Source organism: Patagioenas fasciata, chromosome Z (assembly GCF_037038585.1).
Source record: "Patagioenas fasciata isolate bPatFas1 chromosome Z, bPatFas1.hap1, whole genome shotgun sequence".
Classification (NCBI taxonomy): domain Eukaryota; kingdom Metazoa; phylum Chordata; class Aves; order Columbiformes; family Columbidae; genus Patagioenas; species Patagioenas fasciata.
Window position 1 is genome coordinate 4,412,480 of NC_092560.1, and position 26,493 is coordinate 4,438,972.

General features: G+C 39.9%; 1 protein-coding gene and 1 long non-coding RNA gene across 2 annotated transcripts in view; one reads left to right on the plus strand and one right to left on the minus strand.

The window, feature by feature from the left end:
• Positions 1-3,555: 3,555 nt before the first annotated feature.
• Positions 3,556-5,100, minus strand: LOC139826393 (uncharacterized). The gene is made up of 2 exons (XR_011736409.1): positions 4,476-5,100; positions 3,556-4,397 (listed from the first exon to the last, which is right to left on the minus strand). It is a non-coding gene; the product is annotated as an uncharacterized lncRNA (long non-coding RNA).
• A 261-nt stretch (positions 5,101-5,361) lies between these two features.
• Positions 5,362-26,493, plus strand: part of TMEM161B (transmembrane protein 161B) — a 41,531-nt gene continuing 20,399 nt past the window's right edge. Inside the window, exons 1-4 of the mRNA XM_065861403.2 lie at positions 5,362-5,476; positions 16,136-16,239; positions 21,296-21,376; positions 26,058-26,155. Of these exons, the coding sequence (XP_065717475.1) occupies positions 5,474-5,476; positions 16,136-16,239; positions 21,296-21,376; positions 26,058-26,155 (286 nt within the window). The 5' untranslated portion in view covers positions 5,362-5,473. The remainder of the gene's footprint in view (positions 5,477-16,135; positions 16,240-21,295; positions 21,377-26,057; positions 26,156-26,493) is intronic.

A 26,493-nucleotide genomic window follows, 5' to 3' on the forward strand; every position in this document is an offset into this window, starting at 1 on the left:
CCTCAGATTCCTGTTCACAAAATAATAGCAACTTCCCTTATCTGCTGGGTAAACTCTAATGACAGCTACAGCAAAGATCCCCATGCTACGGTACTGATAAGGGAGAGTAACGCCTATTGCTGCTTTCAGGGCCTTGGCAGGACCAGGGAAAATACAGAAAAATCTTCAGGTGGACAAAATTGCACCCAAGTTTCAGTGGGTGAGTAGTGGGCAGACTGTTCAGTATTCAATCCAGATCTCCAAACCACTGTCAGAAACAGTTAAACCTCGTCAATAATTAGCCCGAGAAACTCAGGAGGCATTTAGGCCACCGGAATGTGAACCCTAAGATTTGTGAATACACTGTAAGTGACAAACGTAGTGTTACATCTCTTATCAACTTTCAGAAGACTTCCAGCTGGCTCTGCTTCACGGTGTGGAACAAATTACTCAGAGCAAGCAAAGATACTCTTTAATTTTTCTCACAGATCAAACAAGAGGCAGAAACTCCACAGATGTAGGGAAAAAATCATGGATATTAATTTCTTCAAGCAGCTCTTGTTCATCCTTTGTGGAATAACATCGATCCAACCTGTGAACAGGTTCCTAAAATACATCTCTGTGCTTGACTGAAGAACACAGGAAACTTCTAACATGTTTTGTGTTTTGATCCAGCATACCATTGGAAATAGAGCTCTTATTCTGCCCTGAAGCTTGCTTTGACATGTTGCTAAGTAACTGCTTTTTTTTTTTAAGTTAAGTGACTTAGCCTTTGTTGATCTAAACTTACCTTCTGTTTATCATCCTGTCATCTAGGGACTGCAGATGGTGTTAGTCTCATAATAAAATAAATATTCTCTTTTACATTTTGTTTCAGCAGCTTGTTTGCCTTGCTCTAACACTACATTGCAAACTTCTCTAACATCTCATTACTGCTTGTTCCAGCATCATTTTCCAGAAGAACATTTATTGGGCTTTGTGCCGTGTGGGAAGCTGCGAGATAGAAACCATCTTCAAAAACATGTATATAATATTTTATCCCTTTAAATTATGAGGACAGATGGAAGTCACTGAAACCCTCCAATTCCTGACAGTAAAGCACTGTCCTACAGGCAACCACAACATCTCCTTAGCACTTAACTTGGAAAAAGGAATCTTCCTGATAGAAGTTTTCCTCCTCTCCATTTCTTTGAGACTCTGCCTTTGTCTGGAGCAAGATCACTGCCATATGAGAGGGTGCAAAGTTATTTCAAATTGTAGTTGTGTTGGAGATCAGAAACAATTGTCCCATAGCCCAGTTCTGCTTCCTCTACAGCTCCAACAATATAAACGTCTGCTGGATACAAAACTGAGAACGAACGATCCTTGGCAACACATTAACCGTGACACCACAAGGAATTCTGAAAGCTGAGGACCCTGTTTAGACATTTTATCGCTAAATCTGGTCAAGATGACATTGTCTGCCTCACTCTGCTTGCTGGAGGTTGTTACCTGTGTGTAGTTACGGTGTCAGAATGAGGCCCGTGGCACAGCCTCGTTACTGTCACCACGCTTAAACCCCTGATGAAACAGCTCGCCTCAAATCACAGCAGTGGAAATGCTCTTTGTAAAGAACGTGGAATAGTGATCTGCTCTAATAACAAGCTTAAGGAAGGAGCACATAGATTGTAACAAGAATGTTCTCAGAGCTCATCGGTGTTATCAGTCCCACTCCTTCCCACACACAGAAAATTTTTCTGAATCTCTAATAGTCATTTCAGCGTACAGTCACAAAAACTGGAAAACTTACGTCTGCTTAGACCTGAAGTAGAGTTTAACGTAATGCTAACTGCTGTGTAATGTTATACAAAAAGAAAATATTTAACATTCAAACTTGTTTTCACATGGACCAAAAGATGTGCCATATTCAAATACAAAGCCTCTTGTCGCCAACAACTGTGACCACTTTAGAATGAACCAGTTCATTGCATGCTGAAGCAACATTGTTGGTCAAGAAACCACTTTCTGGCATAGGGCTATTTGTAGTTACTTTTGCTTTCTCTGAGAGACTGCAAATAATAAGATGTAGGCATTAACACCTCATGAATACATTTAACTTTCCATTTAGCTATATCCAGCACGACACGCAAATTCGTGAAGCGTTCCATAATTTTTTGACCTGGACAGGCTGGAGAGTTGGGCGGGGGATAACCTGATGGAATTTAACAAGGGAAAGTATAGAGTCCTGCATCTGGGCAGGAACAATCCCAAGTTCCAGTATAGGTTGGGGCATGACCTATTAGAGAGTAGTGTAGGGGAAAGGGACCTGGGGGTCCTGGTGGACAACAGGATGACCATGAGCCAGCACTGTGCCCTTGTGGCCAGGAAGGCTAATGGCATCCTTGGGTGTATTACAAGGGGGGTGGTCAGTAGATCGAGAGAGGTCCTCCTTCCCCTCTACTCCGCCCTGGTGAGACCCCATCTGGAATATTGTGTCCAGTTCTGGGCCCCTCAGTTCAAGAAGGACAGGGAACTGCTGGAGAGGGTCCAGCGTAGGGCAACAAAGATGATTAAGGGAGTGGAGCATCTCCCTTATGAAGAAAGGCTGAGGGAGCTGGGGCTCTTTAGTTTGGAGGAGACTGAGGGGTGACCTTATTAATGTTTATAAATATATAAAGGGTGAGTGCCATGAGGATGGAGTCAGGCTCTTCTCAGTGGCAAACAATGATAGGACAAGGGGCAATGGGATCAAGCTGGAACACAAGAGGTTCCACTTAAATTTGAGAAAGAACTTCTTCTCAGTGAGGGTAACAGAGCACTGGAACAGGCTGCCCAGGGAGGTTGTGGAGTCTCCTTCCCTGGAGACATTCAAAGCCCACCTGGACACATTCCTGTGCGACCTCACCTAGGTGTTCCTGCTCCAGCAGGGGGATTGGACTAGATGATCTTTTGAGGTCCCTTCCAATCCCAAACATACTGTGATACTGTGACTGTAGATAAGGGTAGCAGCAAACAATCATTGAAACTTTAAGAACATTTTTAAAATAAGTACCAAGGACTCATATTTGTCCTGAAACTGTTTGTTTTTCAGTGAATACTGTTTAGTTTGTCTTGATTTTTCCCTATGGAGGTTAAAGAATACTAGCTGTGTGGAAGGAAATGGTAACCTGGAGGAAAAGACAGTTTAACTACGTGGGATAAGGAGAATGGAAAGGCTGAAGAAGCCACATCTGACAGTTTAGAAATGGGTAGGCATTTTTGGGGAGCCTTGCCTGTTTCGTGAAGACTGAGGCGCACATGCTCAGCTTTTAACTCGGCCTTGTATCCAGGTACCATAGGCAGCAAGGACACGTCTGCTCCAATGATTTCCTTAAAACTTGCCTGATATGAGAGAGGGTCTGGGAACACATGAGCACAGGTGAGGCAGTGTTTATAACACACAGACCAATCTTCTTTAGCTTGCTCGTGGTCCATATAAACAATTTCAAAAATTCAATCTTCACGTGGTGATTACAGTTCTGGCCTTGTTTTTGTGTGAATATTGAATATTTTTTTGTTAAACACCCTTAAAGCAGCACTAGAATTAAAATACCAGGGTTCTCAACTCATGCTTGTTAAGAGTTCAAGCCAAGCAACACATAATTCTTATTTCAGTTATGAAAGAGCTCTGCTTTTTACAAATTCTGATTATTTTTCAGCAAACACTACCAAAGTATCAGTGATGAAATCTCAAGCCTAAGAGTTCCATGCATGGGTTATGAATTAATAATTTCATAAAAGTTCATAATAAAAAATACTTTATAATACAAAATAACTTTATCATAAAAGCCTCACACTCATGAGACTTTTATATTCAGAAGCATTAAATGTGTCTCAAATCAGTTGCTCTCCAAACGCATCTGATCTCTCACTATTCCCATACTAAGAAAAAAAATAATATTTTTCGTTTGTAACTTTGCTAAGAACTTAGTAATTTTCCTTAGTATTCTCTGCTTGCTAGGAACACAGGATTAACAGTGTAAACAGAATGCCTTTAGAATTTGTTATTTTCTTAAGCTGACAGTGCTCTCTATCCTGAATTTGCCACAAATATAATCAAATTAACATTAATAAACTGGGGAGCCCAAGTCTTGTTGACTAAAATAAAATGAACAGGTCAAACCCATCTTGTCTTGGTCCCTGGTGCTACAATCTCTGGTATCTCAGAGGATTTCCTTTGAAGTCTGTGTTGTTGTTTCATTATTGTCACGTTGAGTGGGTTTTGCTGGGTTTTTCTTTCAGTCGCCATGTATGTCAGGAACAATTAAAAAAAGTCAGAATGTCAGTTTGTAAGTCTCCCTGACAGTTGTTGAGATGTTGATAAATCATGTTTTCCTTGGTGTTTGTGTGTGGAGCAAGATTCAGAGTCACTGTGAATCCCCCACCCGGCTTGGGAGTCTCTGAAAAGCAAGCAAAATTTATCAGAACACCCACAGAGGTAGAAACATACCTTCTATAAAAACATACTATTTACCCACCCAAGCTTCAAGTTCGTGCAGGACGGACCGTGGCAGCACATTGAAAGTCGCAGGGTTCACGATAAAGCTGCTTTGTTGTTTCAGTGAAAGAGATAATGACAATACGCGATGGCTTCTGACAGAACTACGCGTCGAGCGGACCAGACACCGAAACGCGAACGTTTTTCGGCGGGACGTTCTCCTCGGCCCAAACGCCTTCGCGTGTTTTCTCGCCTCCGCAACCGCATCGGCGGCATCGTGAGGCGGCGGTTGGGGCCTCACGCCCCTCAGGAGCCGCCGGCGGGTCCCTCTGGGCGGGGACGGCTGTACAGGAGGCGCCGCTGCCCCCTCGCCCCCCTCAGGGGTGGCCGGTACCGGCCGCCATCACTTCCGGCTTCATCCTCCAGCTCTGCGCATGCGCGCCCGCGCCGCCACATGAGCGAGGGGCTCGGAGCGCATGCGCAGATGCGTCGCCGTACTCCCTCCCCGGCCCCCTCTTTTCATACCGCCGCTGAAGCTCTTCCCACCCGCAGCTCCCGTTTCCACTCCCTCGCTCTGTCCCCGTTTCTCTCCCGGCGTACACCGTTCCCGCCACCCCGCGGGGATAAGTGGGGAAGTTCATTTTGGGGCGACCTGCCGCATCACGTGGCTGGGGTCGCGCCGGTGCCGTGCCCGGGCACGGCTGTCCGAGCAGCGCCTGAGGCGGCTCTTTCAAAAAACCGGGGAGTCGGTTGTGCTCCGGCAGGCGCTTCCCCACCTGTTGTCTTTCCCTCCCCGCTCGGGGCGCGGAACGGCGGGCGCGGGGGTGTCCGCCGAGGCGCGCGGTTCGCCGCTGCGCCGTCCGCGCAGGCATTTATTTGGGCAGCTCAGGCCGGTCTTCGAGCTGCCGGGGTCCTGGCGTGACCTCCGCGGCGAGGCGTGCGCCGGGCGGGAGCCGGGGCGGCGGGAGCGGTTTATGTGCTGGGAGCGGGGCCGGGCCGGGCGGCTGCAGCGGCGGCGGGCGGGCCGGCCTGGGCATCATGGTGAGCGGGGCAACGCGGGGAGGCTGTGAGGGGAGGCCTCCCGGGGCTCGCTGCTGTGCTGCGCTAATGTCCCGACTCTCGGGACTGAGGTCCGGTCGCCCCCGGCCTGTGTGGGCTGCGGAGGCAGCTTGTGGGCCTGGGGGCGCTCGGGGCAGGGGGGAAACATTGATCTTTGTTATTACTGGTTTTGCAGTCTTTCAGTACTTGAAAGGAGCCGATAAAAAAGATGGGGACAGACTTTTGAGCAGGGCCTTTTGCGACAGGGTAAGGGGTGATGGTTTTAAACTAAAGGAGGGAGATTCAGGCTGGACATGAGGAAGAAATTGTTGCCCCAGAGGGTGGTGAGAGCCTGTCCCAGGTTGGCCGGAGAGGCGGTGGATGAACCATCCCTGGAGACATCCCAGGCCAGGCTGGATGGGGCTCTGAGCAACCTGAGCTGGTGAAGATGTCCCTGCTCATGGCAGGGGTGGCACTGTGGGAGCTGGGAAGGTCCCTTCCAACCCAAACTATTCTATAGTTAAGAAGATACTGTCCTGTCCTGCTAGCACTCTCACTGCGGCTTTGCACTGACGTTTTTACTTCCCAGTGGTTATTTCCCTCCTTACTGCTTTTCCACGGATAAGCACGGTGATGAGCTCCAGTAGATGCAGATGAGATAACAGTGTGTATCATGTTTATGATGGGTTTTTATAAATATATAGGATTGTCTATTCATCTCTTCTGTAGACCTGCTCTAAATAGATAACTTAATTAGCTGTGATCTTGAATGTATCTGGGAAACTCTACCAACCACTTTAGTTTCTGTTACTACTAGTTCATGTTCAGCGATCTGCAGGAAAAATCCTGCCTCAGATTAACTTTCCTCAACAAATGCTTTAGCACAGATACAACTTATTGCAGATAACTCACAGTAAATGCACTTCTTGTAATACAGGTAGTTGCAGAAGAGCAAAGTCTGGCTGGTGTAGTGGCTGGTAATGACATAATCTTGTTGGATATGCGTAGCTTAAGTAGTGGAGGCTGAGTGTTTCATGAATGGTTCTCTGCTATAAAGACATGCTGAATTGGATATTTATGTCTTAGTTACCATTTAAAACACCTGAGTTGATTAGTTCTGCTTTTAACATATTTATTTTACAAATATTGGGTAGCTAGAGCACCATAGGGATACATGAGTGGAGGTATAAAAGCATGTTTTGTATGTGCCATTAATACAAATGTTTATCTCCCATATGGATAGAAATGTCAATGTGCCATTTTAACTATGGTGACATAGTGTTTGTTTTAATGATGGAAGTCTGAGGTAATATACTTTAGAGTTATACTTCAAGTAAAATATGACTTTTAACTGTTCTAATTCTTAAATATTTAATCACCTGATTCTACAGTTATTTTTTCATTATGTATGTTTTGAAATCTAAAAGGAACTGTGTAGGTTTATTTCTCATGTCTTTTCCACTTTTTATTTATTTATTTATTTATTTTATTTTTTCTTTTCTGTAGAGGTCAATCAAAAGGTCTTAAGAGACTCCTGTCAATTCTAGGAGTGCATGGGTGCTGTTTTATAGCTCTGTATTTGAAGCTGCTTTTGGAAAGTTGCAAGCAAATATAGCTTTTCCTCTCTGTGTAGATCCTTATTTAAATAAAGTGCTTCTGCTGCCTGATGGGATTGCAAAATCAGGCCCAGTTTTCCTTTCTAGTTGCTGGTAGTGTGGACAAATAATCTTTGTGCGTGATTCCATGATGTGAGTGAAAAGATGATTGTCTACTTCTATGCTTCTTGGAAGCTGTATTCTCCAGTTCCACAGCAACAAGGGAATGAAATGTTTGATTTCTTTCACATCAGGAAGCTTATAAATAAAATAATCAAACCAATTCACTGGCAGCACTTTGCCAAGTTGGGGCCTCCAGGACTCATCTACCTAGTGAAAATGCCAGTTAACCTCACAGCTTTAAACTCTGCACAGGTATATTAATACTGTGTAAGGCCTTGGTGTTTTAGCCTGTTCAGCAGAGGCATTAAAGACTTTTCAGTTTTTTCTACTTGGAATGATTCGTGTGATGGTAGAGCTACTGTTTAAAAAAGCAGATGTTCTGGAGACTGAGGGCTTCATAGTTTCTGTTGACTGGGGAAGTATGGGCAAACGAGATTTATAAAATATTTGAATAATCATAATAGAATATAACCTTCGCCCCTGCCTTGTTGTAGATCAGTTCTCTGAACTAGTTTTACCTGTAATTTAATAATACATTGTATACGTATTGGTGTTCTGCACAGCAGACATTCTCTACTGGCTTCTTCAGTAATAATGATAATTCTGCAATTTTATAAATGCCTTTGTTCCGGTAATGAGATTTCTATAGCGATAACTTGATTTGCCTAATGATCAGTAGTTCAGTAATATTTGTTCTTGGAGAGCCTCAATGGAAAAAGAAGCCGGACTGCCAGGTGAAATACAGTTGGCTGACTGGAATGTAGTTTCGGCTTTAAACAGAAGACCTTGTTTCAAAGGGCGTCGTGCTGCTGGTGACTGCTTCCCTCTGGCAGTTCATAGCTCTCCTTGGAATATATGTAAAGACTGGTCAGGAGAGAAGTGACCTTTGGGTGGGAAGGACCTGTGAAGGTGCGCAGTTTGGTGGTTGTCCTGAACTCCCTGTATGTTCTTCATGGAGCTTTATGGATTTTTTTGTTCATCTCTGCTGTGTTGTAGCAGTGGTAAGTGTAGGAAAACACACATTTAGGGAAAACATCACTATGAGGAAAAGAAACAAACAAAAATATTATGAATTTTGAAGAGGTCTCTTGGCATAGATTTATTTCTTAAAATTAGCTTTATGAATGTCTGATTTTTTACAAATCATAAGATTTTTACCTGCCTCAGGTTGCCAACTACACAAGACATCATTCTGCCTGTAGGTGTTTTGTGGAAGTGGTCTTTTACATAGCATACATTGATTTTAAAACACAGTGAGCTCTCTTTTCTTTAGCCATCACATATAATGTTTTCCACTGTTCAGCAAACAATTTTGCATTGGATTTGTGTTTCAGGAGGGCACTATCATACTTTTGCAAGCTGCAGCTTGAGTGTGGATGTATACATATGGAGAAGATTTTGCATGTGGAAAAGTCTTGTCTAGTTGCAAGAGCAATAACGTGCCATTGATTAATGTCATTTCAGATAGTTTGTATTGATTTAGCTCCAGGCTTCACAAATACCATTGCACTTTCGGAATCACAGAAGAAAAGATTATGTGTTATGTTGTCCTATAGATCTTGCTGGTTACTACTCATATAAAAGCTTTTCCATTTCTTATTTGAACATTTACAACCTTGTATGTTTGTTTGTTACCACCGAAAAATATGAATATGCCCTGAATTAACATCTATAGAACACTCCAGCGCACTTGTGTAAAAACCTTGTTTTTACAAGACTTGCTACTTCAGAAAGTAAGCAGCTGGCACTGCATTTCTGAAGGTGAAGCTATAAATTGGATTATTCCAGCTGCTTTTTTTGGGCAGTTGTGTTGCTATTGCAATCATGGTGCATGCAGAAGTTGGCTTCAGCTCAAGCTCCTTGTCCTGCCATGGAGGAGATGGTGGTTGTTAGAGAACAAGTAGTTTCAAAGTCCCGTGTAAAGCTTGGTGTTTGAATTATTTGTGATATCTAGGTCTGTGGTAAAGGAGAAACTCGACCTGTTACTGCAGGTGTGGGAAAATAACCTTGGGCAAGGTCAAAATGAGGAGACTGGAGTTGTCTTGGCATAAAACTATTTACCTTGGTTATCTTTGCTCTGCATGTTCTGTAAATCAATTCATGATGAAAAGAAAAATGTCCTTTAGGTAGAAGTACTGTGAATTTTTTTTTTTTTGGTTACTATTCTGAGGTAGCTGTTGGTGTATTATATGTACACTTTTAGATAAGAGTATTCTAACTTAATTACTTAGTCTTTTTTGTTCTCCAGATTATCAGCAACAGTGTCTGCAGGTATGCAGTACAAAAGGTATGGACTATGAAAACTAAAATCTAGGTTGTACTTTATTCAACGTTATACTGTCACCTTTTGGCCCTGTCGTGTTTTTTTTCACAATTTTAAGAAATCTGGCAGTTTTTCCTTTAATGTAACTGCTATCACTTCTCTTGTAGACCATGTACACGGTCTCTGACATGTTTTATTAAAACATTTTTGTAAAACGTACTGTGTTGCACAAGCAAGAGTAAGAATCCTGTAGTTACTGAAGGACCTGGAACTGGGCTCCAGACTTTTAAGACACCTCTAATCAAAGACCTTCCTCAGTTGCAGAAACACAACCAGACTGATATTTGTTAGATAGTGTGGTCCCTACGTATTGTGCTATTTCAGTCTCATGTTTGACCTTGAGGTTGCTTGCCAGGCTGTTTTGCTGGGAAACTGACTTAAATGTCTTAGTCATCTTTTCTATTCGCTGAGTGCTTCTCTGTGTTATACAGATTGATAGAAATGTCTCTGACTGTTGAGATACTGACTCCTCTTTGATTTCTTGGCTTTGGAATTCGAATTCCAAGCAGCAAGGCTGAAGTATTACAGGGACATGGCTATATGTGGAATCAGTGACTCCCGAAAGTCTTATGGAATGGACTCAAATAACGTCATTTTCCCAAAACTATTCAGTAACTGCAGATACTTTATTTAGTCTGTACAGCAATTCCTCATCTATGAGGTGAATAATGCTTCTGTTACTTTTGAGTCAAGCCTGTTTATGATTGTGTGCTCCGTTATTTTACCGCAGATCACATGGGTTCATGGGTTCCAGATTTCATTCACCAGCGGCCCTCAAAACCCCCATGTATTGTGGACTCTGACCTTGAACATCTTCTCCCTCAAATACATGTTTTACTTTATTAAGCAAGGCTGTATTGTTTGTGGATTTCTCACTAAATTCTGAACTCTGTGTTCTCTAAGTTAGAGTATAGCAAGTAGAGGATATAAGGTGGTGGTGGGAGCCAGCATCTAATCTTCATTCCTGTTCCTTAAACAAGTGATTTTGAATTTAAACTGGTATTAGTGGTAATGGGAAGACTTGAAAGTATGTGGGAGACTTGACCCAGGGAGAGCCTGAGTTGGAGTGAGCCCTGTATCTTGTGGTTTTAGGGAGAATCTAGGGGGAGGATGTGCACATAGGATGTGATTTTCAGTGGCCATGTCACCTGCAGTATTCCTGTGCTCTTGGCTGATTGCAAGAGGATTAATGCAGTGGAAATTTTTAATTCCATGTGACAGCTGTACGCTGTTAACATTTTGGTTGTGGTTGATTACTAACCTTCAGAAATCAAGAGAAAAATACCCTGATCAAGTGAGTGGGTAGATCAATTTTTTAATTGCTTCAAGTATAGAAAAATACCAGAAGGGTATTTCTACCACAGTCAGATTTAAAATTAAGATTAGAGGTAGCATTATTTTTGTTGTGTGGGTTTTTTTGTTGTTGTACTTTGGTTGTTTTTTTTTAATAGTTTAAAATTTGCTAGGTTGTTTTCGATTGTAAGATGAAATACTTCCGTGGATATTTCTGTTTTTAAGAAATACTGCAGTAACCTTTGTGGGAGTGAGTGTGGTGAATTTCTGCTGGAACTCGATGGGGAGGATGCAGGGAGAGATTCAGTGGCTTAAGACAAAATTATCTTAATGGGTTCAATTACAAACTCCAGCCTTCACTTGAGTAAGGAGATGGGTTTTGTAGGTGCACTTCTGAATAGTCTGTTGAACTGTAAGTGTTTTAGCTCTGTTAGTGGGCCTACTACCCTGTATAAAAATAGCTACATTGATTTGCATCATTTTCCTTCCTGTTATCCTGAGTTGAAAAGGCATTTTCTTTCCTTACAAATAGGAAGCCCTAGGAGTAATTGAAGAGACACACTGGCACCTGGTCAGGCATCCCTCCTAATAAAAACATTATTCTAGAGAAATGTTCATATAACTTTATGCTGAGATAGTGAACTCTAAGGATCATGGCTTGCTAGGCAGGCTGGTTGGTGAGACTGGTTTCTCTCTCATATTGGATGAAAGTGACTAGGCTTGTTGTGAGGTGGTCAGAATAAACACTCAATTTTAAAATGTGTGGTTTATTGTGTAAACAAATTAAAGACTATATACTTCGTAAGCAATTTAGTAATTTAAAAGATATCAAATATATTATGCAGGCAGCTTGTTATAATAACACTTCCTTTGACTTTAAGTACATTTCCCCTTAGTGAGGGAATTGGTTTGAGTAATCTTATTCATGGGACTCAAAGATGTGAAGAATTCCTAATAAAGGTAGAGTGTTTAAAATTGTACATGCAGCTTCAAATTCTGATCTTGATCCCTTGTCTTGGTGTCACGGAGTATTAGCAGAAGTGAGGTCTTACTTTTTGAGGCACTTTAAAGAATTGATGACACCAATGTAAAAAAAAAGTAGAAATTTCGAGGAGGGAGGAAGGGTTAGCAGAGAGGCTAGAGTACTAAATAAATTAATGATATCTGGAAAAAACAAACAAACAACAACAACAACAAAAACCAAACAAAAACCAAAACCCAAAGGTGTTATTTCAAGTTATAAAAAAGTGACAATTACTCCTAAATTATACTTGACACTTTGAGATGTGTAGTGACATATTGAAAGTGTTTATAAATGCTGAAAGGTAATTTGTGTTATCTTAATCTCCTTCAGTCATGTTTTATTAAGGATGATACTGGACATCACCTATAACATTTCATCTGCCTGTAATTTTTCATAAAAGCAATATTGACACAATTTCTGATTTATTTAAATGAAAAAAAAAAATGTTGAAGGGAGAAAAGAGAAGAACTTTCCTTAGTACAGTATTTAAGACCAAAGAAGGTATTGCTGGTGAGGATGGGAAGGTTGATGAAGAGTGGTGGAAGCTGTAGGTTAACAGCTGGTTGCATTGCAGATGGCAGCATGGACTTGGCTTGTATGGCCACAGGATCCTGTTTGAGGACTGCTAGGAAGGGACAGCATCCAAGTGACCAAATGGAGCAAAAGCATCTTTGCCAACAGAGTAGTGGAAATGCCTGGAAGTCTGCCATGGGATGAATAGTGAACCATCTGGGAGCTTATGGGTAGGGACTAGAGGGCAGAGCAACAAGGGTGATGTCGTAGGTGTCTGCTCTAGATAGCCGTAATCATGAAGAGGTAGAAGATAAGGCCTTCTTAAGAGAATGGGAAGAATCATCAGCTTTCCAGGTGCTAGTCTTATAGAGTACTTCACATACCCTGGATGTATCTTCTGAAGAGACAACGCAGCAACGCACAATCAAGGAGATTTTTTGTGTGCTTTGATGGCAGTTCCCTAACACAGGTGATTAAGGAACTGGAGAGGAGAGGTGCTTTGCTGGACCTGAGACTTGCAAACAAGGAAGAACTGGTTGGTGGTGTCAAGGTTGCACAACCTTTGCTGTAGTGACTGTCAGTTGGTAGACTTTAGGATCCCGAGAGAAGGAAAAAAGGCAAGTAGCAGGTTCACAATCCTGGACTTCAGGAGAGCAGACTTTCACCAGCTTGGAAGAATTCTATGGGACATGGTCTTGGAGAGAAGAGTGGTCTGGGAAAGCTGGTTGACTTTCAGGGATCACCTCCTCCAAGCTCTAGAGCAATTAATCCTGATGTACGTAGATTAACACGGAGCACATGGTGGAACTCTGACATAGAAAGGAGGTATACAAGAGGTGGAAGCACGGTCAGGTCACCCAGGAGGAATACGGAGAAACCATCTAAGCATGCAGAGGTGGGGTTAGAAAAGCTAAAGCCCACTCGGAATTGAGTTTGCATGGAACGTGAATGTCAACAGTAACATCTACAAGTATATCAAGAAAAAATGTGTTATGACGGAAAATATGGGCTTGCTGCTGACTGGGGCAGGAGATCTAATGCCAAAGGACATGGGCAAGACCAAGGTACTAATGCTGTCCTTGCTGATAAAGTTTGTCTTCAGAAATCCCAAGCTCTGAAGGCCAGTAGGAGAGTCTGGAGCATGAAGGCTTATCCTCTATGGAAGACTATCATGTAAAGGAACATTTAAACAAATTGTAGATAGACAACTTCCTGGGTCCTCATGGGTTGCACCCATCGGTGTGGAGGGAGTGGCCGATGTGAGGTCATTCTGTTTGGCCACCCTCACTCCATCTTTGAAAGGTCTTGGCAACCACAGGAGGTTGCTGAAGACTTCAGAAGTCAAGTGTCACTTCTGTCTTCAAGAAGTGAGAATACCTGAGCTACAGGGTGGTCAGCATCTCCTCGATCCCTGAGGAATTAATAAAGCAAATAGTCCTGGAAAGTAAATCCAAACATATTAAAGACAAGGCTTTGTGAGTAGTCAGATTTATGAAGGGAAGGTCATGCTTGACTAACTTGATAGCATTCTACAATGAAATTACTACCCTGGTGGACAAGGGAGAAAGTGTCTTGTTTATCTTCGCTTCAGCAAAGCTTTCAGCACCGTCTGTCATAGCATTGTCCTAGACAAACCGATGAAGTATGGACAAGTTAAGTGAGCAGTGATGTGTACTTAAAACTGGCTGAGATGCTGACCTCAAAGTGTTGTGAGGCTGGAGGGATGGGTCAACAGGAACCTCATGCAACTCAGCAAAGGGAAATGCCAATATTTCTGAGAAAGAATAAGCGCAGGCACCAGTACATGCTGGGGGCTGTCCACCTGGAAAAGAGTTTGGCAGAAAAGGACCTGGGAGTCCTGGGGATCATGAAGTTAACCATAAGTGGCAAAGAAGGCCAACAGCATGGGGAGGCTGCATCGTGCTGAGGATCACCAGTAAACTGAGAAAGGTCATCATCACTGGTGAGGCACTGGAGTGCTGCTTCTGGTTTTGGGTTCCCCAGTACAAGAGAGACATGGGCTTACTGAAGAGAGTCCAGTACATGGCCACAAAGATGGTGAAGTGACTGGGCCATCTGTCATAGGAGAAGAGATTGAGAGCTGGAACTGTTGAGTGTAGAGGAGGTTCAGGAGGCATCTTATCCGTAAATACCTGATGGGGAGGAATAAAGAAGGAGGAGCAAGACTCCTTTCAGCAGTGCCTGGTGGAAGAATGAGAGGCGATGGGCACAATACAGAATATTCCATTTAAACATGAGAAAGAAAAATAAAATGTTTAAGGTGAGGATGGTCGAACACTGGCACAAGTTGCCTGGAGAGGTTGTGGAGTCTCTGTCTTTGGAGATGTTCAAAACCTGACTGAACACATGGCCCTGAGCAACCTTCTATAGTTGATGCTCCTGTTAGCAGGGGAGAGTGGACATGCTGGTCTCCAGAGGTCCTGTCCAACCTCAGCTGCTTTCTGTAAGAATTGCTCTTACTTCTTCTAGGTTATCTTTACAGTGAGAGAAAGTTCTAGTAAAAATGACCTGATTATATTTCCTCCAAGAGAAGAGGTATGCTGGGTGGGAGGGGATCATAGAATAGAATAATATAATCATTTTGGTTGGAAAAAGACCTTGAGATCATCGAGTCCAACCACATGGCCAAGTCTGCCTCTAAACCATGTCCCTGAGAATGTCATCTACATGTCTTTTAAGCCTTTCCAAGGATGAGTGTGAACAGCAGTACTGTGTGCTCTGCTACTAGTGTGGTGTTCTTGAGTGACAAATCTTTCTCCTTCCTTTGGGGAATATTGGAGAACATGTTTCGCAAGTGTATGAGCTAATCTGTGTTCTATTTGCCAATGGTTAATTGCGTATTGCTTCCATATGTAGAAATACTTTTGCCTCCTGACCTTTTGCCTCCTGTAAGCACGTTGCGTCAGTACAAAGCCAGTGAAGTGTAATTCCCAACTTCTACAGCTGTAGAGGGAAATATCTTAAATATATCGTTAGTCACTGACAGTAACGAAAAGTTGATATCCATGAATGAAAGTGAATACGAACTTTTATGTGCCACTGCTGAAATGTGGCATTTTGTGCGCTGGTTCCTGTATTCCTTCCCATGAGAAGATATTCTGAAAAACAGTTTAAAAGGGTGGAAATAGCTGATTTGGCTGATTCCTAGTGTCTTTTAACTTGCATGTTTTGTGAACTTCCCTTGCACATCTGTGTTTGATATATTTTACTGTTGCTGGTGATGTTTGAAGCATGAAAATCTTGAATGCAAGCAGAGGAAATACGGTGTACATGCTTCATGCTGGTTTTCAGATTGGTGTATTAGCTGATAAAAGTAGTACAATGCAATGTTACTTAGCTTTGTTAATTCCAAGGCGTTTGTGCGGTGGCAGCTGTTAAATCATGTCAGGACTGAACAGACGGCAAAACCCGGGATTGTAATTAGTGATGGAATTTTAAGGCGTAATGTCTGATGAAATGCCACATCCACATATGGTCTTACAGTCTGTGAAACAGGACACGCATTACCAGCCCTGCGACCTGGCAATGCCGTTTCCCCTTGATGACGTATATATCTGATTATAGCAAGTTCCAGGGGATTTCTGATTTTTTTTTTTTTTTGTTTTTTTTTTGTTTTTTTTTTTTGTTTTTTAAATTTTGTCTCTCTGGTTTATAAAGAACCAAGAAATGTTATCCCTACTGTACCGGCTGTTTTTATTTTTAATTTTTTAAAGTACTTAAGCACTTTTCTAAAACACATATTGACTTACTATTTACTTATTCCTCTACAGGGTGTGATAGGTGTGCAGTTGGTGGTTACCATGGTAATGGCCAGTGTCATACAGAAGATCATACCTCACTATTCTCTTGCTCGTTGGCTTCTCTGTAGTGGCAGGTAAGACAAGAAACAGTTGCTACATTGTGTGTGAATATGGTAATGCAATTATGCATTAGAGTAGTAATAGTAAAACGTACTAATTTAGGTTGTTTTCTTGAAAAACTGTTAACTTTTCTTAAATTTGTTACCATAGCATTGTTAACACCTGACTTACAGGCTCAAGATATAATATAAAGGCAATGTTGCTGTAAAAGAACAGACTTGTTTGTTGCTGTTAATTACATCAGTCATAAAGTTAGCTGTTGTCCAGATCTTATATTATTAAAGGCACAAGCGATGTACTTTAATATTAAAAAAGTGAAACTGAATACAAGACACTGAAGAATGGAAGGGGTTTTTTTCTCTGCGCTGGCTCAGTGGTCTTGATAATCCACCTGCTGATTAGCCTTGCATGTGAAGAATGCTTAGGTAGTTATTAAAAATTCTATTTTTAAATACTTCATAGGGCAGGATTAGTATAAATTTCAGTACACTACTTCCTTGTAACAATAGATCAAACAGACATAATGAGTTGCAAAGGGAGCATTCCCTGTGTGGCTGTATCCATCATAACAATGAAAACCAGCAGCTGTTTTGAATATAAATCAGCATCTTAAATATTGAAAGAATCACAGGCACTGTGCTTTTTCATTTGAGAAGAAAAACACTTTGGTTAGAAGGTAGTGTGCTGTATTTTGTAATTGTTAAAATTTTGAGTGTATGGAATCTCTACTCCATGATTTTTGAAGGAGGATCCTTGAATAACGATGTACTCCACAGGAGTCTTGAACAGTGTCACATAACTTTCTATTGCCTTTTTCCCTCCGCATCTTGGAATTACCAACTTTTTTCTTTTTAGTTTTCCTCATTTCATCACCCAAAGAGTCACTAATGAAAAATGACTCTAAACGTTGTTCAGCTGCTTGTTATGTATTGCTGGTTAAGTATAATGGAGAACAGTAATTGTCAGGTGGATAATACCAGTAGGAATCATAGTCTCAATTGTTGTGTGAAGTTTCATTAATGACCACATCTGTAAGGTATTGATCAACTTTTTGGGGCTATAAAAAGAATATTACCTTAATGAATATAAAGCTGTGTACCATTTATTTTTAGGGTATGTTACTACCGTAGTATTTTTTATCAGTGATTCTTCAAGTGACATTTTCTGCTTTCTATGTTCTATTTAAAAGACTAATTTAAACTTTTATTTCAAGATTTAAATATTTAATTGCCCTTTTTAAAGAATTGCTCAATATTTTGCCCATGTTCTTCGTTCTTGTGAAGTTTTCACTTTCTGTATCCTTGTTCTAATGCATGCCTTGTGACAATGATAGGGAGTGGTTTGCAGTTAAAATATTTTTCATCATCCTTTTCTCCTTTCATCTTTGTACGCCTGCAGAATGATAAATATATAAAGCAGGTTTTCCACACGTGTGCTTGTGGAATTCAGCTCCCACTGAAGTCAATGGGAGTCGTCTTTATGCTTTTCATGTTAGTAGTCTTGAAAATCTCATTGTTGCCCTTCAGTGTTCTTCTGTTTATCTGGTAACTATTTTAGTGCAGTGTAATTTCAGTCATTGTGAATAACCTGTTGAATACAATAATTATATAAAGAGACAGAAATAATTCTGTGTTCTAAGAAATAAAAACGAGTCAGAAGCTTCACTTCAACAAGAATCTGAATTTTAATTACAGAAAGAAAAGTAGTTCTTAGTGTGCCTGAAAAACTCTCTTTTTTTAGAGAGAGTTTAACCCTTTTTCCTTAGTGCTGTCTTTTTGCCAGCAGTATTTTCTTTGACAGACCTGTGTGGGTGGGATGGTGAAGGGTTTTATACACACCTAAGTGTATACAGGTACAAGCAGATATGCTCTTATGCAGTTCAGCTTCCCTAGGACAAGTTACCACCTGTTCCTCTTTTCCTTTGTCAATACACATCAACTAGTCTTTAGTTCCCAAAACCGGTTTTTAATTTATTTGGCTTAAGTGTCTGTCTTCGAAAGGGTTGGGAAGCTTTTCTAAGCAAGATAGCCCTTCCTGAATTGGAGGGAGGATAAACACATTTCAAGGCAAGCCAGGAATTCTTCAGTGACCAGTTGGTTTAAAGATGCCTATATGTGTACATTTCTAACAGTTCTTTTGAATTTGGAATAGGTAGATTTAAGGTAATTATTCATTTATGGAATGAACAGCTATCATTGACTGAAAAAGCTATTTACTTAAATTTGCAAAGAAATACGAAGTTTTTCAATCAACGCTATTTTTGGATCTTTACTGGAATTTGAACATTCACATTTATTGAAGACAATTAATTGGCAGTGTAAGTATCTGCATAGCTCTTCACATTTTTAACTAGTAAAATATTTTCTATCAAAATGTTACTTTTAGTTGCTCAGCTATGTTCTTTTTTCAGGCCACTTCAGGAAGACAGGAGAAAATGGATGTTTTGTTGTGCATTTGTTAATGACCCTCATTCAAATTAACTGGGGCGTATCTTTGCTGCCATTACTATTCAGACTAACTTGGATATGTCAAAGCTACAGAGTAATCAGTTATGGGATCTTGGTTTAAAAAAAAAAAATATATATAATTTGAAGCTGATAAAAAGTACTTTTTTTTTTTAGCTCTACCTTTATGAAAATGTTCATTCAAATCTCTTGGTTTTGAGATTTTAAAGGCAAGGTGTGTAGAGTTTATTAACTAAAAAAATCCCAACTCTTGTATCCTAGTAGTTGTAATGAAGAATTGTTTGCAACATAATTCTGTAGTGTAATTGACATCAAATTGTAGTTTGTGTTTGATTTGCTCTAGTACATTGCACAGAACATGAATTGTGTCTTTTCTGTTGTATTATTTCTCTGTCTGTGTAGGAAAGATTGTGAAAAATTACTTTCCAACACTGGGGATTTTCATCATTACTTGTGGGACTTTCAGCATGCCACGTTCAGATCTGGGAGATGGTGAATGACAAAGCAGACGATTATTTATCTGCTTTCACCCACTTTTTTGAGGTTGTGTGAAAGATAGGAAGAAGTTAGTATCTCCAGCGTAGTTTGTTGTCTTGGATGAAAAAGCAGATACTCTGTTTTCTTTGTGACTCTCAGTCTTAAAGTCTCTTTTGCAGCAAAGTTTGCAAACAGTAGATTTTCCACACAAGATAGAAATAAAGTAATGAAATAACTTTTGCTTTTACCAATACCTTGAGGAAGAAACAAAACCCAAACAAGCAAACTTCAGCCCCTCTTCTGCCCCTCAAAACTCCTTTTTTATGCAAAGTCTGTAGTATTTGCCATTTTCAGCTTTTGAACAGGTAGTGAACTCCTTCAAGCGTGCAACAGTTTGGATCTCTGTGATATATTACTGACTGGTACTGAAGTTATTTTCTCTTGAAGAAAACCCAGCATCAGCAGATTCTTTAGCTCAGCAGTACCTACTGACACAGGGTCATGGACTCCTACTTATCCATTACACCAGTTTTTGAGTTGTTTTAAGATGATGTCTATGAGCCCTGTGCAACTGTGTGTTTAATGCTTCGTTATACCAGCAATTAAACTGCCGAACTTGGGAGCTCTTCCCAAAACATGTTGTATTTTTGTTGCACCATTTTTCTTCACTCCCTCTTGCCTGTCCTGTGCCAAATTTTGTGTCTCATCAAGGACAATATCAGGATAGAGGGACTATGTCTCCTGTTCAGGATCTGCCGGGCAGGCCTATGCTCAGTGGTATGTACGTTTCATTAAAATTGCACCAATTATTTCTTGTAGTCATTATCTTGTGTCTCTTGCAGCACAAGCATGCACACACAAAGTGTCCAAGCCATCGTAAGGAAGGCAGAAGATGTATCGTGTTGCTTGTGGTGGCTGCTGCCTTTAGGATTATTTCTGCTTTTAGCGTGGGTTGAGTAGAAGTTGACTTCCCTCTGTATTTGTCATGTAGACAACATTCCACAAAAAATGACATTTTTTTTAAAATATTTACATGAAAGGCTGATATTCTGCAAATAGAAAGATGCGTGGACCAGACTTCCACTTGGGACAGGAGTCCTTTCCAGATCGGAGCTGAGAACTGAGTATTATGGAGGTTTTCTTAATGTGAAAAGTACTGAGGGCCGTGGATTCCATTATCATCTCTGTTATGCTGTGCTAACCTGTGTCACTAATTAGCGGCCTCCTACTCCAGAAGAATACACTTAAATACAGATAAATTTATGTAGTCCGTTCCCATCAATACTTGGGCTCTTTTGCCTCAGCATTTCGAAGTGGAAATCACAGTGACATCCTTCCTGCATCCGGACAGCAACCGTCCCTGCGGAATGTGGAAAAAACCTTGTTTCAGCTACTGCGGTTCCTGACGTGTAGATATTAGAGTAAAATATACTTAGCCATTTCTTTTTTTCCTCTTCAGAACTTCTTTGCCGCTGCTTGCCTTTTAAATAAATGAGCAATGGGTGGTGCATTGACTTGTGAAAGTGGAAAAACAGCTCAGCTACATGTGAACTAGTGATTTTATTTTTTTTAAGAGCATTTTTCTGGTAGGAGTTGAAGATACCACTGACGAGGTGTTTAGGAGAGAAATGTCGATGCTAAGATCTGCTCTGTCTAAGAGAAAAGACTGGTTATTTGATAACAACTAGTCCAGATTCTAGAAAATTACTGTTTTGAGGGGCATAATTGTACTTCATGAAGTCATTTAGAGTATGGTTCTGATGGGTAATTGTAGTGGTATAGTTATTCTAGTGAACTTTTTCCGATATTGATACAACCTTGTTTGCTGTATTTGATAACTCGAATAATTGGTATTTTGAGAAGTGAAGGGCTTTCACTTGAGCAACAGAGTGGCAAAGCTTTCTAATGGTGAATAAACATCTGATATGCTGAAGAGAACCAAAGTTTAACTGTGGTTGTTCAGTTCAGGCTGGTACTTGCACAGAAGCGTATTTTGCTTAGGTATTGCAAATGACCAGTGTTTTAAAATGCATATAGATCTGTGTTGATACATAGTCTTTAAAAAAGGAAAAGAACTCTAAATTGCTAATACTGATATTGTTTCACTTAAGATCTTATTTTTCTTTAGTTTACGGTGGTATCAGCATCCTACTGAAGAAGAACTACGGATTCTTGCAGGAAAACAAAGAGGAAAGAGCAAAAAAGATAGGTACATACTTGTTCTATTTTACTTTTCTCCCCAACTTGATCCATATAGTAACTTTGCTGGCTGAATTTTGTCGTTGTGTGAGTTACGAACTGCTAGTTGCCTATGACTGCCCTGCTTGCATTAAATATCGCAGCTTTATACGGAACTGTGTTTAGTTTAACAGAGAATGGAACGTGCCCAGATCATACAGGATTGGGTGATTTTCAGTCCACAGAGTTGGTCTATGAAATTGATAATTCAGTGTCAAGGACTTTTTTTAGTGAATGTATTCATTTGGATGAAAAGTGAGGAAACAAGCCTTCTGTAGGATAGAATCTCTTCATCTTGAAGCAAGAGAAGAAAGATGTTGATTATGTTAGTTCAGCGTAGGATTACTATGAGCCATGACTCTTACACAGCTGTGATAAAGTTAAATGTGCCCTAGGATGTGTTAGGTGATGTCTGTTGCCCAGCAAATAGACAACTGAAAGGGATGGGATAGCTGTCTGTCAGCTCATGGTGGAAGCAGAATGCTGACATCCAGGAATGAAGTTCTGGAACATTCTTCATAGGAGTACAACTGTGGCAGGAACCAAGAGTGATCTTGAGGTGGTGGAGCTGGGTGCGTTGATGCAGGGGTTCTGAAATGGCTGTGTTTCAAACAAAACCCTCTGGCTTTCTTTTTGATGACGTAGGAAGTTTCCTTTCATCGCATTTATTCCAGTATGAGCTCTCTTATAATTCTTAACACTTCTGTTAATCCACAAACTGCACATATAACCTGTTAATTGCAATAATATTTTGTTTTTCTTTTGTAGTTCTTAAACTACGTTCTTAGCAACCTTACTTGCAACACTTTGGTTAAAGAATTAAGTTGTTCCTTTAATATTAAATAACTTTAATTTTACATGTTTGTTGCAATATTCTTTCAAATTCAGAAGCTCATTTTATCTAAGAGTTTTCTTTAACAAATTGAGGCAAAATAATTGTGTTTAGCATTACAATTTATAACTGTCTATAACTGTTACAATTTATAACATTTAACTGGTAAAATTTATTAATATATAAAATCAACTTCAATTATGTAACTATAATCCCCCCCTCCCCAGGAGCTTTAGACAGAAAAACGCTATGACATTGACAAATAGAAATTGTACATTGCTTTTTAGCCTTGCCAGTCTTCTCCCATCAAAACAGTGTGTGTTCACACATGTTCACATATGTTCTCAGCTGAGTGGAAGCATGGCATGTTAATGTGTACTGACATATAAGCTTCAATTTTGTAGTCTTTAGAAAATTTACTGTGAAATTCAGTAGGAACCTGTATCACAAGTCGCCTACGTATGCATTAAGTCTTTTTTCAGTTACTAAATTTCTACGTTTTATGTTTCAAACGCGATGCTGTGTTTTCATGTCTGCGCAATCAAATTTTGCAGGTGTGATTTAGTTATTACAGGATTGATATAATTATCTTACTATGTTACCATGTAACCAAGAGAATATGGTTGTAATATAATAGTTGAAGATAGTTTTTTCTGCTATGGGAAATGTTAATCACTGAGATCTATGAAAATTCAAAGAAACCAGGATGGTAACGTGGAAACATAACTGATACTTGCTTTGCTCTTTTAACAACAGAATGAATAATATGCTTTTTAGTCAATAAATATATCTCTGTGCTCTCTAAAGAAGTCAGAGGAGAGCTGTAGTTTAAAATAGGAATTGCTCCTGTTGAGTTGGTTTGAATGTACTTACTGGTTTGGGTTGCACAAAATGGAACGCAGTGCTCATTTAAGCCAAGGAGATGTGGAACAGATAATGCAAGAGAAAAAACTATGTATCTATTTGATTATTTCCCTTAAGTCTTTTCAAGATAAAGGACTTGTTTTGTCAAGCCTGTAGTCTTGCAAAATGTAGTACCTTCTCCTTACTTAAATACTTTTCCAGTCTGAACTTTATTAAGAGAGAAATGGCAAAAGGACATCCAAAGAAGTTTTTTTGAAAATTAGCCATAGAAACAACTGTGGTGTGAAGTTTTAGTCCATTTTATTCAATGCATGTTAGACTTAAGTATGTTATACTATAGGTTATAATAGCACATGACTATTAGGCAGGTTTTCTATTTTAGAAACGTTTATGTTATCTTAAATTTTTGAGCTAATGAAAAGGCCCATAGCTACTATGAATTAGTTTGAATTAAAACTTCCAATGATCCTGGGTATACTCTGATTGTATCACTGGGACTTACACTGATTAAAGTGTAGGAACACCAAATTTTGTTGAGCTGAAATGGATTCAGTAATCAAAATGTGCATTTTGCTCAAGGTGATGGTACTCCTGCGTAGGAGAACATCAGGGGATATCTGGGTCAGGGAAGCATGCAGAAGATACTTGCAGATGCTCAAGTGGCTTCCTTGGAGTGATGCTCTAGATTCATATCCTCAGTTTCCAGTTTGCCCATTAAAATTCTTGTGCTTCAGGTGATATTAAGAATGAATATCACCAGGAAAAAGAAATTATTAATGCTTTCTACTTGTGTTCTTATCTCACACATTTGCTGAGAGGACATCATTCCTTAAAAATAAGTTCATGAATGACTGAATTTTGACAATTTTTTTTTAATTGTTATGTCCCAGTAAATCATATTTCTATGGAAAATCTGCCTTTCCTTTTCTAATTTGAGATGGGCTGTTCTAAGCTGTGGCAGTTTACTCTTCTAGCCACTTAGGTGTTCTAAGTTTTAGGTTTGATATATATATTTTCTCTAACCTAACAAAACATTTTCTGATTTGCTTTCATCTTTTTTTTAATAGTGGTAAGGTAAGTTTTACCCTTGTTGATAATGGTAATCTCTCAACCCAATTTCATGTAACTTGACTTTGTTCCTGTTTATTTAAGAGCATCATATTTTCTTCAATTAAAAGTCTAGTAGTGTGGCTTATTTTCAGGAAAGTGAACATCACAATGTTGGTATAGTTTCAGAACTCCAGATGAAAATGCACCTTCTGCTCTAAATATGTCATCTCTTATGGTCTATACATGTGTCTCTGCTGTGAAAAATTATTCCCTATAGATCTGTTAGTTCTAACCAGCAATTTGGAAAACATCATCTAACTTCATATTGTATGTAAAAGACATTGTTTTGTTTTTACTTTGTTTCAAAGATGATTCAGTAGAACTGGAAGAGGGGAGTGATGGTGGCTACAAGAAAGGCTTCTGCACAGAGAGGAGAAACTCAGGATTTACTGGTCTGGGATGGGCTTAGGGAGGGTTTGGCAGCAGGGACATATCCAGTGTGTGCAGAGAGTGGGTAGGGAGTAGCAAACTTACTACTGAGTTACACAAGGAGGCACCGAATAACGTTAGTAGGGTAGATTTAAGGACTTCTCAATTTGGGACACACGTTGTGGAACTTGGTGCCACAAGGCGCTCTACACATGTTAACAAATTTAGAATTCTTTCAGAAAGGGATTAAGCAAATTTTTGTGAGTTTTGAAAAATGATGGTTTCATTCCTGGCTCTGATTATCCCCATGTTGCTTAATGCTGGAGACCAGGAAGGGTTTAGCAGTGTGAGGATCAGCCTTTGGTTGCCTCATTGCTTTTATTTGTGTAAACATGTGGCCCACCTATATGAGAGGAGCAAATGAATCTGTGTGTTATGCTTTTTCCAGCCTCTGCGTATCACTGTCGTGCTCGTCAGAAATGGCTAAAACCTGGAATGCGGCTTTGAACCCTGATGCTGTATCGTGATGTACCGACCCTTGTCTGTCTCCCCATAGAGGGTGTGATGGGTTATTTATTTTCCAGACGTACTGGATCTCTAGGATTGCTAGTAATACTGCATAGTTTTTTTTTTCTTTTTTTCTTATTTTTCACAAGCAGGGTGTGAATTGAAACAAGTCTGTAGTATTTCTATGCATACCCTTTTAGATTACAAAACTACCTTTAAATTGTCTTTGCTTGATGGCTAGTAGGATGGATCTTTCAACAGTCTAGGTTAGTCTAGCTCATGTGGACTGAGCACCCTGTTCTGACAAAAAGGCCTAATGCTTTTTTTGGAAATTAGTTTTTAATTTTTTTCCTTATTATCTATCTTCTGAGATAGATTACTGCTTCTTACTTCCACTGAATGTTCGATAAATTACCACTGCCAAGTCCGTCTGTCTTTTTTACTTATTTTCAATTGAGAGACTTTAACAGTTCTGTCTTTCAGCATCCTGGTCTAGACCTCGATTAAAAAGTCTTAGTTTAGTTTTGATTTTCTTCAGGGTATTTGTATGGTGGGGTGGATATATTCTGCTCTGTAGCTGTACTCATATCACTAACCTTTTGGGACTGTGGGAACTTAGTAGAACACCCTGTAGCTCCCTGAACTGAGAAAATTGGTGATCTGAAGTAAATATTGACCACTGGATCTTGTCCTCTATATGCTCATGTTGCAGCATATAGAGGCCATTTAAACCCATTCCACAGTAAGTATGTCAGAGCCTTGCAAGGTAAAGCTACAAGGCATTGACATTCCTGCTGGTTTCTCAAGATTTGAACTTGAATGAATGCTTTTAGCTAGACAGATTATAATGTTTGTATTTGGCAAAAAGGTGGTCTGCGCTCTACTTAAATTTGAAATTATATGTTGAAAAAGTTCGTTTTGTTGTATCCATCTGTGTATTATCTATCTATCTATTTATGTATTTTTACAGAAAATATAATGGTCATATTGAAAACAAACCCTTAACCATTCCAAAAGACATCGATCTTCATCTGGAAACAAAATCTGTGACTGAGAGGGACACTATTGGTAAGAATAAGTGGATGCATATAATAGTATATTATTGCAAATATGTTTTTATCACATGTTTATTTGCAATGAATACTGGAAAATATGTTTTTTTTATAGACCATGAATAGAAGTATAACTGATAATGAAGTTAAATGAGAAGGCAAGAATTAGGGCTAAGTCTCCTTTGTTGTTCCATGGGTGACATCTTAATAGCAGTGTTATGGAAAAAGGATGAGCAGGTGGGATCCAGCATAAAGCCCGTCTGTTATGTCAGGCATCCACAGAAATATGAGACAACACTGGAAAGATCACATCATAGTCTATTTGAAATAGAGATCATAACTTTTTACAACAAA